At 43.6% G+C, this 16673-nt stretch overlaps 1 protein-coding gene across 6 annotated transcripts in view; it reads left to right on the top strand.

Moving 5' to 3' along the window:
* Positions 1–16673, top strand: part of PITPNM2 (phosphatidylinositol transfer protein membrane associated 2) — a 126519-nt gene that overhangs the window by 59701 nt on the left and 50145 nt on the right. For all 6 annotated transcript variants that reach the window (XM_048323253.1, XM_048323254.1, XM_048323257.1 and 3 more), the window contains exon 3: positions 3169–3342. In XM_048323253.1, the coding sequence (XP_048179210.1) occupies positions 3265–3342 (78 nt within the window). In that variant the 5' untranslated portion in view covers positions 3169–3264. The remainder of the gene's footprint in view (positions 1–3168; positions 3343–16673) is intronic.

Below are 16673 nucleotides of genomic sequence, written 5' to 3'. Positions count from 1 at the left end.
CGCTGAAATCCAGTGGTGAAACCCTGGCTGTTTGCTAATCCCGGCACGTGGAGCATCTCAAACACCTCTGGCTGTAGCAATGGGCTGGGTGCAGACAAGTGCCATGGATGCAGCTGGGGTTTTGAAACCCGTTTTCAGAGCTGTGTGGTGGCTCCCCTGCTTCCAGAAGTGCTTTTTCCTTCTCTCCCATCATTTCTGCAGACAAACTTCTGTGTTTGGTTTGGACAATACAATGAGGGGTCTTGATGAGCTTTAATTCTCTATAAAATCCCAAGATTTTGGAAGGAGGCCGCTCTCCTCAGTGAGTTGTCTGAAAGAGCCGTTTTGTCACCTCTATTCCACCTGGAATGGTGTTCCCCCGGATCTGAATTTGGTGAAATCCCATGTTTGTATTTTGTGGTTTAATACCTGGGCTCCATAGCTCTTGGAAGGCTTGGAACAGGTTATTTTCAACTCAAAGACAACCCAAACTGCAAACTTACCTTGATTTTTTTTTTTTTTTTTTTTTTTTTTTTTGGCCAGTCAAGCTATAAACCAGGCAAACAAGTCAGGTTTGTTCTCTTTGTGCCTCCTTCAGTGCCAGGCTGCTGATCCCAGGTGCTTTTCCCTTGGTATGAGGTTGGGATTTGCTCCTTGGTGTTGCCCAGTGTGTTTCTGGGGTTGTTTTCTACCCAGCTTTTGGGGGCTAGCAGCAGTAGCTGGAGTGGGTCGCTGCTGGAGGAGGTTTCCAGTGGGCACATAAGCAGGATCTGCTGCAGCCTGCAGACCTGCAGACTGAGCCCAAACACTGCTTTTTAATCATTGGCCACAGGGAAGGAGAAATCTGATGGGGAACTTCCCACTGAACCCTCAGCTCCCATAAAAGCTGAGCAGGAAGCTGGAGCAGGAGCCAGTGCTGTGACCAGACAGGCTTCTCATGCCAAGGCTGCTGCTGCACCTGCTTGGGGCCAAAATGTTGGGGTTTTTAGTCTGTAATAAAATAAACCCTCTTGTGTCTCAGCCATCTGAATTATTACCTGACTGGCACTTCATTATAAACACATTTTTTCCATGTTGGTACTTGTTTCTTGCCATTTTACTGCTTTTTAGGTTTTATTTTTTGTTTTATTCATCTCTTCCAGTCGATAGAAATACCCTGGTTTTAGCAAGCAGCAAGTGCAGACGTGACTGATGTCCTTATGATGGAGCAGAACCACTTTCAGAGCATTTGGGGAACAGGGGGAGAAGCTTTTAAATCTAATTTTCAAAGATCTCTAAAGCACAACAAACTGCTCAAGACGTGTAGCTCCCACTGCCATTAGCTCCAAGAGTTGAGATCCTGGAGCTGCACCATTGCAAATCTGGTGCTTGAGATCCATCCTATGGTGGTAACTGTTGTTCTTTGCCATGACACTAATTAAAAACCACTTAATGAGATTATCTCCACCTGTTCTGGAGGATTAGTTTGATGGAGGAAATCCTGCACGTGCGTGTGGATGCACACACTTCTGTGCATAGCTTGGCAGTGTAGGGAAGCAGAGTTTTCCCAGAATTATTCTCTGTAGGCTTTGCCATAGTTGAGACTTTTTTATCCTCCCCTCCACGCACACAGATTGCTCTGACAGCAATAAAATGCGGCAGAGAATTGAATTTGGAAATAAATTGTTTAGATGATGCAGCACCAGACAGATCACTATTCCAGAAGAGTCGGTCCGGGGTGGATTTGCTTTAGTGCTGGATTAGAAATGTGGCAGTCACAGGGAGGCGAGCTGGGGGCACCATGGCACGGGGCTGGGTGTCCCCTGGGCCAGTGTCCCCTGGGCAGTGTTCCCGTGTATGCTCGGCACTGGGGCAGCTCTGGCAGAGATGTCACAGTAAACCTGGGCTATAAATGCTGAATGTTGTCCCTGGTTGCTCTGTGACCATGGGCCTGTGTTTGAACCTCTCTAAACCTTGTAAAAGTTTGGTGAAGTGTTGTGCAAACACCAACTGGCACTAAGGGCTGTTGATAGTGGTGCGGTTTCCTGGTTCCCGCATCATGGTTTAATCCACAAGATAAATTGGTTGGGTTTATTCTGTTGGTTGTTTTCACCAGTCACAGGGTTTGGGGCTGGTTTGGCTCCAGCAGCTCTCTCTGAAGACATCCAATAAGCAGGCACAGCAGGAAAGGTGGATTTTGGTGACAAGAAGGAACCAAGTGAATGGTTTGTGTGCTGTGAGAGCCGTCACCAGATCCTGCCACAGCTGACTTGGGCTGATAACAGACTTTGCTTCTTGTGTCCTCTTTTCATCACCATTCATCCTTTTATTTCCCCCTTCCTTACATAAAGTTATTGTCTTTATCCACAGTCCATAGAGGTTGTTAAAGATATTTGAAGAGTTCCTGCTTTGACCTGTGGTGTAGCAAATGCTATATTCCCTGAATTCTTAACCAGTAATTCTGTTACAGTGCCTTGAGGTGGGGTAGGATGGGATTTTTCTCTGTTGCAGTTTGATCTTTGACTGTATTCTCATACAGTGGGAGTGTAAAAATGAGCCTGACATTGACAGAAGTGACAGGAGGATCTTGCCAGCAGACTGCTTTGGAGGTGCAAGAGAAGGGGTCCTACCAAGAAAATAATTCAGAATAAAGCAGGGAAGAAAAGTACATTTCTACTGTCTTTATTCTTAGAATCCAAAGATCTTTCTTCATCATGTTGTTACTGAGGGCTGAGGAAGTCTAATTATTGCCTTTTCTTGTTGCTAAATGCTTTTGAGAGGATAAAACCTGATGCCTTTGAGTGGATGCATCTCTGGTGTGTTGCTGACACTGGAGAGAGACTTTATTGTGGGCAGCAGCAGATTCATTTGGAGCCTATTCATTTGGAGCTTTTGTCACATCCCTTCCGTGGAGATGCTGTTGCATATGAAAGTCTGATTGATACAGTGGCAAAGGTCACGAAGGTAAAAGCTTTGATGGTATCCCCTGAAGCAACTCAAAATTCTTGGGAAGGATTCTGTTCAGTTTGATACCAAAGGTCTGGTAGCACTCCAGGGATTCTTCTCTCTGCTATTAGGCTTATAGCTATTACAAAAATTAATGTTTGTCTGTTGGTTTTTTTTATTTTTTCTAAATAGGATGTTCTGCCATAAGAATGGAAAATAACCACTTCTCTCTTTTCCCCCTCCCCCCCTTTCTCTCTGTTTCAGGGATCCTCGATGCATTTCCTTGCCATTATTTAAGGAGCCTTTACTAAAAGCTTTTGGATTGTGTTTTTGAGCAGAGAAGAGATTTTTGTATCCAAAATGCTCATAAAGGAATATCGTATTCCTCTTCCAATGAGCGTGGAAGAATATCGCATCGCCCAGCTCTACATGATACAGGTCAGGAACATTCTGGTCCCTGCAGGGCCCTGGAGGGCTCTGGGTGGGGTGGGGGAGAATTGCTGCAGGATTGGGTGTTTTAAATTTGGGTTTTGCTGTTTGCTTATAAAGGAGAAGCAGGGAAAGTAACACAGATTTCAATTTCTGACCTGCTTCCTCTTCTCCTTAAATTGGAGAACCTCTGTTTGACCTACCTGGGGAAACAGCAACTTATTCCTGTGGAAACACTCAGCCCACCTGTGTGGGTACCTACTGGAAGGGATCAAGCTGTAGGGCATAAACAGCCACTGCTTCCCAGGTGGGCTGTGGTTGCTGGTCATGCCAGTTCCAGTTGCAAACTAAATTCTGTTCTTTTCTTGGGAAGCAACAGTGGAATATAAATTAGAGAGGGTAAACCAAAGGTGTAACTTGGAATTAAGGGAGGGAAAAAATTAAATGTAATATATCTGGTGGAACAGATACTAATCAGTTTAGGCATAAAATGTAGATTATTTTTAATAGGCTTCTGAATACTGATGGGAATTTTTGTGGAATTCCCTGTCTGCAGTAAAGCAGTTAATTAAAATGTTGGGGTTTTGTAACTGAAATCCTCTGTGCCCATATTCTCCCAGTGTTTGAAATCCAACCAGGAGCAGTTATAAAAGGAAATGAATCTGAAGTGTTATTTCATTGTCCCATGCTTTAAATAAAAGGTAATTTTGCTCATCCAGCAAAACACACATCTCATACTGAGCTTGCAGGAGAACTTTGCTTTCTGAAGCAGGATGAAGCGATGCTAGAAAAACCTGCTTTGGCTTAAAACCTAGAGTAAATTAAGGGGAAAAAGCAAACCCCCCAAAGCAAAAGGACAACTCCCCCATTTCTTGCCTGACCACCCAGCCGTGTTCCTTAAGGATTCGTGCACTTGGGCTTGACTGTTAATAGAATGGATGGTTTGTATTTTCCAGTAATAACGCTCAAATTCCTTTTTCTGACACAAATGTGTGTTTAACCTAAATCTTGGCATAAACAGGTAAACATTTTTCTTAGGTGCCTTCATTTTTTCTATACCTTTTACTGATGCTGTAGCTGCTTTGAATATTGGTACAATTATATTGTTAACAACTTTGTCTTCCTAATTTGTCTCAGCTGCTTTGCATGAAGAGCTGGTGGATGGCAGCAGAGTATTATCTGTGCAGAGCTTGTCAGTGAGCAGCAGAGCATAGGGGAGAGTGATCTGATTAGGAAGGAGGAGCCCACCTGATTCAACAGAGGATGAATCCTTAATGGAGGAGTGTCTGTGGGGTCTCTGGGAATTCTGGAGGACTTGGTCAGGGAGGAGGATTTGCTTTTTGATCTCAGAAGTTAAATTGCTGATTTTTATTTCCTTAATGCAGAACACTGGGTTCTGCTTTGTTACTTGACAGGGATTTTGGCTGTATCTTAACATCAAAAGGACCTGAGAAGCTATTAGGGTTTCATGCGAGGGGAAGTTCACCAGCACAGGAAACTGCTTGAGAAATTACGTCTCCAAATTGCCATCCAGCCCTGCTTTAATTTTCTACTGCATTGACAGGCAGCAGAGGAAGGTCTCCTCTCAGATCAGGTGTCAAGTCAGGTTTCTGATCTCCCTCCACTCTCCTGGAGCAGGGGGCTAAGCTGGAAATGCTGCATGGAGCCCAAGGTCTGGGGGAGCTGGAGGAGTGCATGACAAGCAAGAGACTTCGCTGTGTTACTTGTACAAGTAGTGCAAGAGGAAAAGTTAGCTGTGCTTTTCCTTGAGAATACTAGTTTCAGCTCAAGTTTGAAAATAACAAAAAACAATAACAAAACAAGAAAGACCACTTAGGGTAGAGTTCATAGTTTGGTAGCGATTTGCTTCAATTGTTCCTGAAGTTGGTGGAAAGATTCCTGCTGGCTTCAATGTGAGCTTTTCCTAGACCAGGATATCAAATGTTCTTTTTCTTCAGTTTGACTTAAAAGTGGAGGTTTTGTCTTTGAGACAGGCACTGGGGAAGGAGCAGTGGGGAGCGTGACTTCCATCCTTTTCAGAGAATGAGAAAGTGCTTCATGTCTGTCCTTTTATTTTTCCTCTGAAACGCCTGAAGAGGCCACAGGAAAAGTAAGTTCTGTGTGTTGAGCCCCCTTATGGGTACAAGCTGAGATATCTGTGTAAAGCAGCAGTGAAGAGGCATTTCTGAGAAATTTGTGGCTGAAATATAGAACAGAATGTTTTGAAGTAGTTCCTGGGAAGAGAAGCGATTTTTAAAAGCAAAAGGTTAATTTCTAAGACATTTGTCATGTACAGAATGGTGGTGTTATTGCTGGAGGCACCAGGCAGCCAAGTCCTGTGAGAAGCACTTCTCCAGCAGTGGAAAAGGAGGTGTCATGATCGTTCCTCAAGGGTTTTAGGGAGCCTCAAGCACATGTTTGAAGTTGATCACTCGTTTACCTTCAAGCTCATGAGTGAAAATTCCTGTTAAATTCCAAACCAGTTGGTACAAAACTGCTTATTTTTTTGCCTGGGTATAAATTTTCCTAGATTTCAGCATTGTCCAAATGGAAGTTTTCCAAAAGGCCCTTCTCCCCTGAGCCCTTGTGGTAGAAGTGGTGCTTCAAAGCCATGTGGAGAGGGATGTTCAGGCTCAAGCTGTAGTACTGTCATCACTTTTCAAAGGCTTTTTCATGCAGATTTTTGCTTTGCAGTGGAAGGGTCAGTCATCTGTTTTCATGAGAAAACAACCCCTTCTTCTTAGAAGCCTTAACAAAAATTTCCACCAGATTTGATGTAAGCAGCGTCATGCCCAAGTAGCAAAGGATCCTTCTATTAAATGGGAACAGGCTGTTCTCATATTTGCTGTGTTTACTGGATGGGAGAATTAAAATTGTGCAGTATATAATCCACATCTCTCTTGGTTCTCTGCGCCACTGGGCAGGTGAGATGTGCAATAAATCATTGTGTGCATGCCCGTGTTGCTCTGTAATTCCTCTTATAACTACAAGTTCTCCAGGCTGGTGTATAAAGCTGTGAAAACTGAGATGAGTGGCCTGCTGCTTTGCTTTTTAATTTTTTTTTTCTTTTTGAATTTGAGGTGAGAGAGCAAAAAGTCTCCTAAGTTGCTTTCTGCTGGCTTCTGAAATATTATCTACAGTCAGTGGTTTCAGTACTTTAAGTAGCACTTAAATTCTTCCCTAAATAAGTTAATTTTACATTACAGCAAGGACTTAATGTACCCTCGACTTGCTTGAAGCCTAGCAGATCTGAACTGAATTGTTTTTCTCTATTAAATTTCAGACTTTCAATATCCTTCCATGGGAAACCTCTCACACAGCGTTGTCAGCCTCTCCAGGTTGGGAGCGCTTGCTCCAGGGAAGTTGGGTTTAGCTTTTCCAAAAGCACAAGGCCTTTTTGCATCATTGCTGAGTTTTTGTCTCTTTTGACATCCAAATTAAAACATAGTCATTTTTATATCTGAGCTGAGAAGCAGTGATCTTCCTTCCTGCTGTGACCTGGTTTTGTTCTGGTGCATAAAACAGGCAAAATATTTCAAAACAGTGAAATCATTCTTTGTACCTCTATTCATGTAACGTTTTCCTGAAATCTGTGTGCACATTTAAAAGCCAGCCCTGCTTCCAAGGGTGAGAGATTTCTCAATGAACTCGATAGCTGTCCATGGAAGTGGGAGAGCTGTGGTTTGATCTGGGGAAGCTGCAGGCTCCTGCCCTAAAGTAAGCAGAGAGGAACTGGAGATGAGCACTGGAATGAGTTCCATGAAGCACAAACTGTTTATGGGGGGAACAACTGTAACCGTCTGTAGGAACTTGTTTTTTCCTGCAGAAGTTTTGAGCCAAGGACTCTGTCCTGGATGTCTTCTCAGAGCCTGCACATCACATCCAGTGCGTGTGTGTTATTTCAGTCTCTGCGAGGTGAATCCTGTTGGGCACAAAGGGATCTGTGTTACACATTAGAGAGATCTTATTAAAGGGTCTCTTAATTCTTCCCCTCCTGAGTCCTGCATATTTTTGTGTCAACAGCAATCCTTTCCTGGAACACTGGCATCCTTTCCTTGTGTGTTCAGGGAGCCTTCCTTTCTGTACGCCTGCTCCTCACCCCAGAAACAATGCACACATTAGCGTAAAGTCTCTGTTTCATAAAAGCTTGGAATACGAGCCCTGAATGCATTTGTCAGGATGTTATTAGCCAAAGGTCAGTCCTTTTATCATCTTAATAATGTTCATTACAGTGCTTCCATATGCCATGAGATTCCGAGAGACTGCTGCCCTTCTGACCCTTTCATAAGACAAGAGAATTCCTCTTGTTATTAAAACTTATTTTTATATCAGTGTGCTCAGCTTTCTTGTCTGTTGTAAATAACTCTGGTCCTCATTTTGTCCACACAGATTTCTCTGGGTATTTGTGACCTTCCTCCAAAAATAGTTGCTTTAAAAATATTCTTCTGCTGGACCTAGTGATTACCTTTTGAGGATGGGACTTATTTTAAGGTGCAGCGTCATCCTTCCCAGTTAGTAGCGTTAATACTTTGTCGTTCATCACTTTGAGGGTCCATGACTGGGAAAGGCCTCTGGCCCTGTTTGAGGCACTTCCTGGATGATAACCCATCTGCTCAACACTGCCTGCTGAACTCAGGCAGGATCCAGGGAATTGAGGGCTTCCCTCATGTTTTAACATGAGCCTCTCCTCTACAGTCCTGCAGGGCTTTGCATTTATTGCCTTCCCTGAAAAATCAAAGTGTGTTCCAAACATCTGCAGTGTGCTGTACTCTCCTGTTCTGACTGCTGATGGAGTATTCTGAGTCACTTCCTCCTTTCTGGAGGATCATGGTTTGTCCATCGTCTCAGTTTCCAGGCACCTGGACTGTCCTATTTTCCCCTTCATTTCCATGTAGCTCTCAGGAAGCATCTTGGAGAACAGACTTAAAACTCTACTTGGTGGTGGTGGTAATTCTTGAGGCCCTGTCGTGATACCCAGGTGCACAAGTCGTGTCCCTTAAACCCTCAGCTCCACTTGGCAGTTGCCAGCAGGCTCAGCAGATGGTGAAGGACTCATTGAGTAGGGGAAGGCAAATTAACCCTTCATTGCTGGACACTGAAGAACTGGATGGCTGATTATTTTTGTTCTGCATGCAGATGCCTTGGCCATCTGCACAGACAGACATTCATGCTTCAGTTTTAAAGCAGGTGATGCTGCTGATGGCTCCAGAGACCCTGGAAGGCTCACAAGTCTAAAAGCAAAACCTGGTTTGAAGCTTTTCCCCTGATTGCTGTGCTGCAGCCTTAAAACCTGTGGCTCCTGTATTCTCTCTTCTTCCTCTGGTTTTCATAACCTTTTCTTTGTGATCATGAGGATTTTCATCCTTCTGGAGGAGGAAAGTAAGGCACTTGCAGATGTTTAGTTTTGAGGACAAGGGTGGGTGGTACAGTTAGGTTTGGTGGGAGCAGACCTGGGGTCTCATTTGCGCAGGTGACAGTGACACCCATACAGCTTATCACTTTGGGAAAACATACAGAAGGAGAAAACACCTTTACATCTACTTTTTTCTTGTTTTGTCTTATATTGTCTGTGTTTCCATACGATATTCCAAAAAAGATTGATTTTATGGTAGTGAACTTGTTGCCTTGACAGTTCACATGTGCTCTTTTTCTCTTAACAAAGGTGAATGAAGCTGAGATAATGTTATAACACAGACAATTTTAAATTTCAGATTTGCACTGATTTTAATGTAGGATGCAGCACTGCCAATCCTACTGAGCTTGCTGACTGTCAAAAATCATTTTCCTTCTGTATTTTTATATTCTTATGAAAGAAGGACTAAAATGTTGACCGGGATTAGGTTCTCATTTTTTCAAATACCTGAAGCCAAGTAATGAATTAAGTATCAGGAAGACTCTGGGGATTTCTTTAAGCCAGTCCTGCAGTATTTTAGCACACAGCCCATTGTTAGTAAACAACTGCATTGGGTTCCTAAAGTATAAGGGATGTAGTCAGAGGATTAGAATTGATCCAGAGCATCCCAAGTTGAAATCTTGTCTCTGACTCACAGTATAGTAATGGACAACTTGCTTTGCCTCCCTTTAAACCAGGAACAGTAATTCTTACAGACAGTGTCTGTGGAATAGTTAATGCAGTGAAAAATCAGTTTAAAGATGCGCAAGGAAATACTTAGAGTAGATGAAATACTGAGCTGGAAGTGCAGTAGACATTTTGAAAGATGGGGCATGTGGGGTAAACAAGTTTGAGGTATCTCCATAATAAAGTGATCCCTAATTCATGTGCCTCTGGCGCATCCAGCCCTGGCTCTAAAGGAGTATGACTGGGCATCTTTGTAAGGCGAAGTGATTAATGAGTGGCCATGAGAAAGGTTCTCTTAACGCTGTAAATTTTTTATAACCCTGCACAATTGATTGTCCCCAAAATATCCTGGTTTTGTACAAGCAGCTTCATTAATATCTAGCCCTGATTCTAAATAATGCAGTGCCTACAACGCTTGTACAAAGTGATGTTGCTCGTGTTTCTGCTCTGCCTCGTGGGACATGACACTGACAGCCCAGGCTGCCTTCAGCTTTTAGGGCTTTTTAAAAAAATAAAAAATGTGTTCCATTACAAGAGAAGCATCCAGGAGTGCTGGTGCTGCAGATGCAGCACAGGTAATGTGTGTGTGCCTGGGTGAGAGTGGTCCCTTCCTCAGGGCCTCCTGCACGCCCAGCTTGGCTGGTGCAGCTCTCCATGTGCCTCTCCCTCACACGAAGACCCTTCTTGGGTGACATCTCCTTGTGTGCTTGACGTCTCCTTGGAAGCAGCGTAGAGAGTGGTTACAGGCCTGTGTGGTAGTCCCAATTCTTGCTTAGTAAACTTGAGGGAAGATTCCCCCCATAAAATCCCTGCCAGAGCAGGAGTGATCAGGTGGCATCTCTCTGCAGAGCTGGGAAGGACCCAAAAGGTCCTGGAAGTTACAGCTGATCAGTGCTGGATTGGGAAAGGTAGATGGTAACTACTTTATGGTTACTATCAGAAGTCACGTTCAGCTGTTGAGGCATCAGTGTTTGGGGACAGTGCAGTGCCTGGCTGGAACAAAGCACTGCATATTGCCCAGCCATTGAGCAAACCTAGAAGGGGGATGTTTAAAACAGCTGCTCTTTTGCCTTTATTAATGAAGCCGTTGATGAGGAACAGATTTCTTTCCCCTCTCCCCTGGGTTTCAGGTCATTCCTGTGTGTTTGGAGCGATGAGGCTCAAAGTGCTATTGTAAAGCCTCATGTTCTGATCGTTATCTTGTTGACTCAAACTAACCTTCCTTCCCGAAGTAAGTATTGACATGGCCCTACATGGTTTTTTGTTGTGGTGTTTTTTTTTTTTTTAACAGCATTAATTGGATTAAAGCAATTGTCACGCATGAAGGATGCATGTTAGAGCACAAAGGGCACTGGGGAGACTCAGCTGTGGGCACCATGGTTACTGGTGACATCACTGGTTTGCTGTTCCCTGCAAGGATTGCTGTGCAGCTGAAGCCCAAGTGAGGATGGCCCAAATTAAATCCAGGGGATTGCTGATGCAGCCCCTCCCGTTGCCATGGAAACACAGGATGCAGTTTAAAGTTGCCTGCATGCATAACGTGGTGCTCATGGTGTAAACAAAAACACAGTCCTGTGGTGTCCACAGCTTCCAGAAGGGCAGGAATAGTGTAATGAGGAGAGTGGGGAATCCTGTTATGGTTGGACTTGTTTTCCCATTGACTTAACTGTGCACAACGAGACAGAGTGATTGCTTTGAGGGACAAGAGCAAAACTTGTCCCTTGCTGTCCTCCAGCAGTTTTGTAGCTGAGGGACTGCCAGCCTGACTTGATGTAATTGTTTCTGATTAGACCTTACAAAATGCAGGCTCAAAAGTTCTGTTAAAACCATCCTTGTCATAGCAGGGATCCCATTGTTAAAGGTAAGCCCCTGCCTGTCTTTCAGATTGTCTTTCTAATATAACCCTTAAGACTGTGCTCAACTCCTGCAAAGCAGGAGTAGAGAAGCTTCCCTGTTTGAGGACTGTTTTGCTGTATTTTGATAAAGATCCCTACTCCAGCCCTGCAAAGAACACTGTCACAAGATGGTTAGGATGCTGAAATGGGGATTCAGAGATCTGGGTACTGGTTGTAGCCCTGCCAGCAGCTCTGTGCCTTCAAGTTACTTTTTCCTTCTTCAAAATGGTGCTCTTTTGTTGATTCCATCGTCTTTAATGTGAGAGAACTCAGCTGTTTTGACTGGAGCATGAAAACCTTTGACAGCCAGAAGTCGTGTGTGCTGTTATACTTCAGCACTCTCCTGCATAAATAACAGTAAGGGTGATTTTTATTTTTAATTTAATTGCTGTAACTTCCTGTTTGCTTTGAGAACATGTTGTGCACTGATAAAATTATGTTGGTTTTGGTATGATGAGAAGTTCTGCATCTTGGTTTGTCTAAGAATGGAATAGTTCCATCTCCTCTGCTCCGCTCCCTTCTTTCACTCTGAACAAAGCTGTTTGCTCAGGTTTTGCCCTGGTTATGGTGATATGATTTTAATCGAGCATTTCAGGTCTTTGATGTGCACGTTTTGAAAAGAAAACAAAATAACAACGTGGAAAGTATGAAACTACTGTACTTTTAGGATAACCCAGCATTTTGTTTTCATAGCTCAAGACCTAGGTTTTGATTACCTGCAGTAAATAGTGACCATGAATGGGGCCTGGTCTATCAGATATCTGCATCAGCAGGCAGAAGGTTGCTGGTGGTGAAAGCAGATTGCTCATAATGAATTAGATGTCAGCTCAAATGCTCGTGAAGGAGTGGTTAACAGAACACAGAGCTGAGTCATTCCGCAGCACAGGCAGAGTGGGTACACCCTGAGCAGGCACACCCTCACTGGACATGTTACCCGTGTGCAGCAATCCTGCGCTGGCAAAACCTGTTAAGAACAAATCAAGCATTAGTTCCAGGACTTTTTGGTGTTTCCTAGTGTGTCCCTCATTGGCTTTCTGGTTTTAGGTGCTGTTTAATTCTGGACCTATGGCTGGAATGTGCTGTCATATTTTGTGCTGGTTTGTTTGTGGTGTTTGACTGCTGATATTGCCACAATAAACCAAATTACATGGCAGAGACTAACAGGCTGCTGTCCTTACAACCTCTCCCAGCTTTTCTGTTCAAGTTTACCATGTGCAAGGTCCCAGTCACAGTGTCACTGGTACCTCCTCAGTGTATGGTGCCTGGGGTGGGAGTGAGGACGGCTGGTGGGCAGTGCTGGAGTACAGCAAGGAAGGCTCTTGGTGCTGTGAAGAAGATGCCACCTTGGAAAATCAATTGTAAGAGTGAAATGTCCCTCAGCCTAAATAATGTCCAATTGGAGATAGTTGGGACTATTTTTCCCTGAGCATATGGAAGAGATTGAGAGCAAAGAGTTTATTCCTCTCCCCCAGCCTAAATTTTGTTTATACCCTAGGTGCCTTTTTACTGCCTTTCTAAAACTGAACAGAACAAGTCTGGTTAGTGAAAACAGGTCTTAAGATCTCTCCAGTGATGGCAGGAGTCATCTTGCTGAGCAGCTTCAGGCATTTTTGTGGTCTGATGGATTGTGTGAGGCACTTCACGCTTTCTCTGGTTCCCAAAGGAAGGATCTGTTTCTGGGGACTTAACTGGTGTTTGTGGTAGCCTTAGCATCCAAAACAATTAAAAAATAGTAATTGGTCACAGAGAATGTTTTCTCAGTCTCCCTTGCCACAACAATATGAACAAGTATGTTAGCAGGGTCCTCTGGGGATATTTGCTGTCTTGTTCTTGTTCTGTGGTTACAGAGATGTCTTTGCTGTCCTTGTTAACTGAAACCATCAGCCGGCTGGAACCTTCTCGTATCCCTATCTGTGTCTAAGTGGGCTAAAAAAAATCCTGAGAGTTCAGTGTTATTTTAATGCATTCTCCCAGAAGAGTTTTGCCCAGACTGTCAAAATACCCCGTTTCCAAATGGGAGCTGGAGGAAAAAAACACCACCAAAAAAATCTTCTGGTTATTGTTTCCAGACAATGATTCGTGTCTTCCTTACCCATGGATGATAGTCTGCAAGCGTGATGCTGTCAGTCTTCATAATTGGAGTAGTTTCAAATCAGAACTCTCGTGGGTCCTGTGGCACTGTGTGACTGCACTGCTGAAAGGAAGTAAGAACTTCATCAGGAAGCTAAAGCATCCCAACCTTTTGTAATCACTGTCTCACGTATTTAGATTGAGAGGTTGTACTATAGGCAATAATCAGTGGTAAACAAGGTGAGATTGTAGCTATAATCTATTTTTGAAAGCTAAAACATGCCCGGATCACCCATTATCACTGTGCAGCCTACCCCATCCTTACTGTTCTCTGCAGAACCATTCCAGGGCTCAATGTAGTTACAATAAAACCAGACAACTTCAGGAGAAACTAAACCAGCTGAGCTGTTTGCCATGCTGCTGTCGGCTTTGCAGAGATTCTGTGCTTGTGGATCTGAGCCTGTGAGCAGCTTGTGCTGGATTCCAGGGCAGGAACAGCAGGAGGACTCTGGTTTAGGATTAATATTCTTCTTGGTGTTCTTCTGAGTTGGTTGATGGGGCTGTTTTTCATCTAATTCCCCAAAAGCAAAACATTACGAGGCAATCTTAATTTACACAGCCTGACTTGTGTATTTCTCCAGCTGATGCAATAAGCTGCATCCTAACTGTTTTATCCAGCATTATGCATTCCTGTTCTGGGAATGCTGGTCCTCCAGCTGTGCTGAGACTCTTCGGGTTGTGGAAGTTTCTGTTGCCATCAACCATCATTCCTTTATGAAACTCTGTCCCACTAGAAAAACAACAAATTGCATTGAGTTACCTGCTTCTGTTCACCTGGGAGAGGTTGTTTGCTGGACTAAGGCTTTGCAAGATGTGCTCTGGTGGGGAGACATTTGTAACTGGGAAAGGAGATGGAAGATCTGAGAACTGATGAACCTGCCTGTGGAAGGCTTTGTTTGCAGCTGTTTGACTGCTGTGGAGAAGGGCAGATGATAAATGGGGTTAGGCTGGCCCAGTGGTTAAGCGACGTTCATGGGAATTATTCATCTGTGATTGTTATGCTGAGGTCATGTGCTGTGTCCCATGCTATGTTGCTGTGCCAAGAGATTTATTTTAATAGAAGCCTTTAAGTAACTGGCATTCTTGCTAATCATGGTGCATCTGCTTCTCTGGGTTCCCTGTTATGAGTAATTTAATGCTATTACTTTAGCTAGAAGGGATCTGTGTCACCATCTGTCCTGAAAAGCTATTGATGGGGCTGTGCAGAACATGGAGTGTCATCAGCAGGAGAGAGGGGCTTGTAAAGGGATGACTGGATTTCCTCTTGTAATACAATATAACATGGTTTGCTGTGATTACAGGTTAGATAACCTGCATATAAAGGCTTTTAGCTACTCTTTGGTTTTGTTGGGGACCATTCCTCAGATATTTATAGAGGGGGAAGATGCTTTGTCAGTAGCAAGTAGCAATGACCCAGGTAATCTGCTGAATAAAGTCTCTACTTCTCTCTGAGGTGGAAACCTTCAAGACTGACTCTAAAGTGCCTGCACATCAGCACCTCCAGCAGATATTCCTGGGAGAGGGCCTGCCACACGCTTTTCAAGCCAAATGTTTACCTAATGGATGGTTGTTTTTTAATTGTTGTTTACAGACAAATTCCTTGTAACAAGCCCTCTCCAGGCTGTAGCTCAGGCACAGTGGCATGAAGAGGCTGCAATGGCTGCAGAGCAAATTGCTCTTCATTCCCAGAAGTGCTCCACTTTCACAGCACCTCTTATGCCCGGAGTACCATCCTGCTCTCTCAAGTGCATGTGGCTGATGTCTTTATTTTTATTATATGAGAAACATATTTTCTCTTTGTCTTTCTGACTGGTCAGTAATTGCTCTGTTCACCGCCTCTCCTGACTCTTGGCCCTTCTTCTCTTCCCTGCAGCTCGTTGTCTTCTCAACAAGCCAGCTGCTAAGTGCAAGAGCCTGGAGGGCTGGGAAGCAGCTTTGTGTGGGTTTATCCTGGGGAGTTTCTCTTTGATCGTACTATCCTTCCCAGCAGTGTGTTGTGTTATGAGTATAAATTTGGCCTGACTCAAAAGTCCTGGCTCTAAAGATAGTTTGGGATATAATCTTTGATTTTTTTTTTTTTTTTTTTTTTTTGTCAGCAGAGCTGCAGCTCTTATTTCACATTCATCTGAGAAAATGTTCTTGCTGCCCTTGTCATATCTTATGTAGATAAGTGACAAGTAGGAGGAATGTGAAGGACCAAAATTTGCTTAAGGTTTGTAACTGGGTGACAAAGGCTGTGGGCTGAAGTTGGTCATCTGGAAAGGCTGGAGGAGGAAGCACACCCTGCTCCCAGAATAGGGTTTGCAGTCTGCTGCAGCTGCACAGAAGTGAATAAAATAACCACAAATCAGAAGTGGGACGTGAACTGACTTTCACAGAAAGTCTCAGTGAACTTGGATTTTCCTTTCTTCCTTCCTTCTTTCACAGTGTGTTGGGACAATGACACCCTCCCATCTCCCACCATCAGTGCATCACCAGTTCCAGGTCGTGTGGAAAAGCTGCTGGTGGAATTGTTCATGTACAGCAAAAATTGACCAGTACTGTGGGTTCTCCAGGGTGAGAACCAGGCAGCTCATCTTCATGCAAAGAGGTTTCTGTTAAAACTGGCTGAACGGGGAAAAGTGAAGTGGGGAGTGATAGTGACTAAAACTCCTCAGTGGGTTTTGGTCCCAAATGAGGACTTGCAGAATTGACAGGAATTGCTGTAACTGTGCAATCTAGAAGGGAGTTTTGAATAACTTTGCATGAAGAAAACTCATCTTCCCCCTGCTTATGATTTCCATGTGCTTCTGCCATATAACAAAACTCTAAATCTCTATAATTTGTATCAACTCTTCAGAGCAGATGCTGTGCAGTTATTGTCTGACACTTGCACTGTGCTGGCTGGGTTACTGCCTTTTCTGAGACCTTTGAATTAACCAGATTTTGAGGTCATCAAGATTATTTAATGTTATTGTCATAAATATTTGTACAGGACTTGGTCAGTGCTTATATAAGAACTGAAAGACAGTAATTTGTTAGAAGAGGATGTGTGCTTTAATGAACTGCCAGCCGAGTGTTAGAAATAAACTATAAAAAAGTACTTTTCTGGTTTTTTCTACAGTAGTTTGTGGGGCAGGAAAAAGTGATTATTTAGATTGTCAGTTATTTAGGTTTGTCAGTTACAGCTGTAAATGTAAAATCACTTGAGAGCTCTTTATAAACAGGGCTATTTACTTCTAAACAGCTCTGTTGGC

The sequence above is a fragment of the Corvus hawaiiensis genome, chromosome 18 (genome assembly GCF_020740725.1).
Source record: "Corvus hawaiiensis isolate bCorHaw1 chromosome 18, bCorHaw1.pri.cur, whole genome shotgun sequence".
Lineage (NCBI taxonomy): Eukaryota > Metazoa > Chordata > Aves > Passeriformes > Corvidae > Corvus > Corvus hawaiiensis.
Note: the sequence above shows the minus strand (reverse complement) of the source record. Positions and strands in the feature narration are given on the sequence as shown.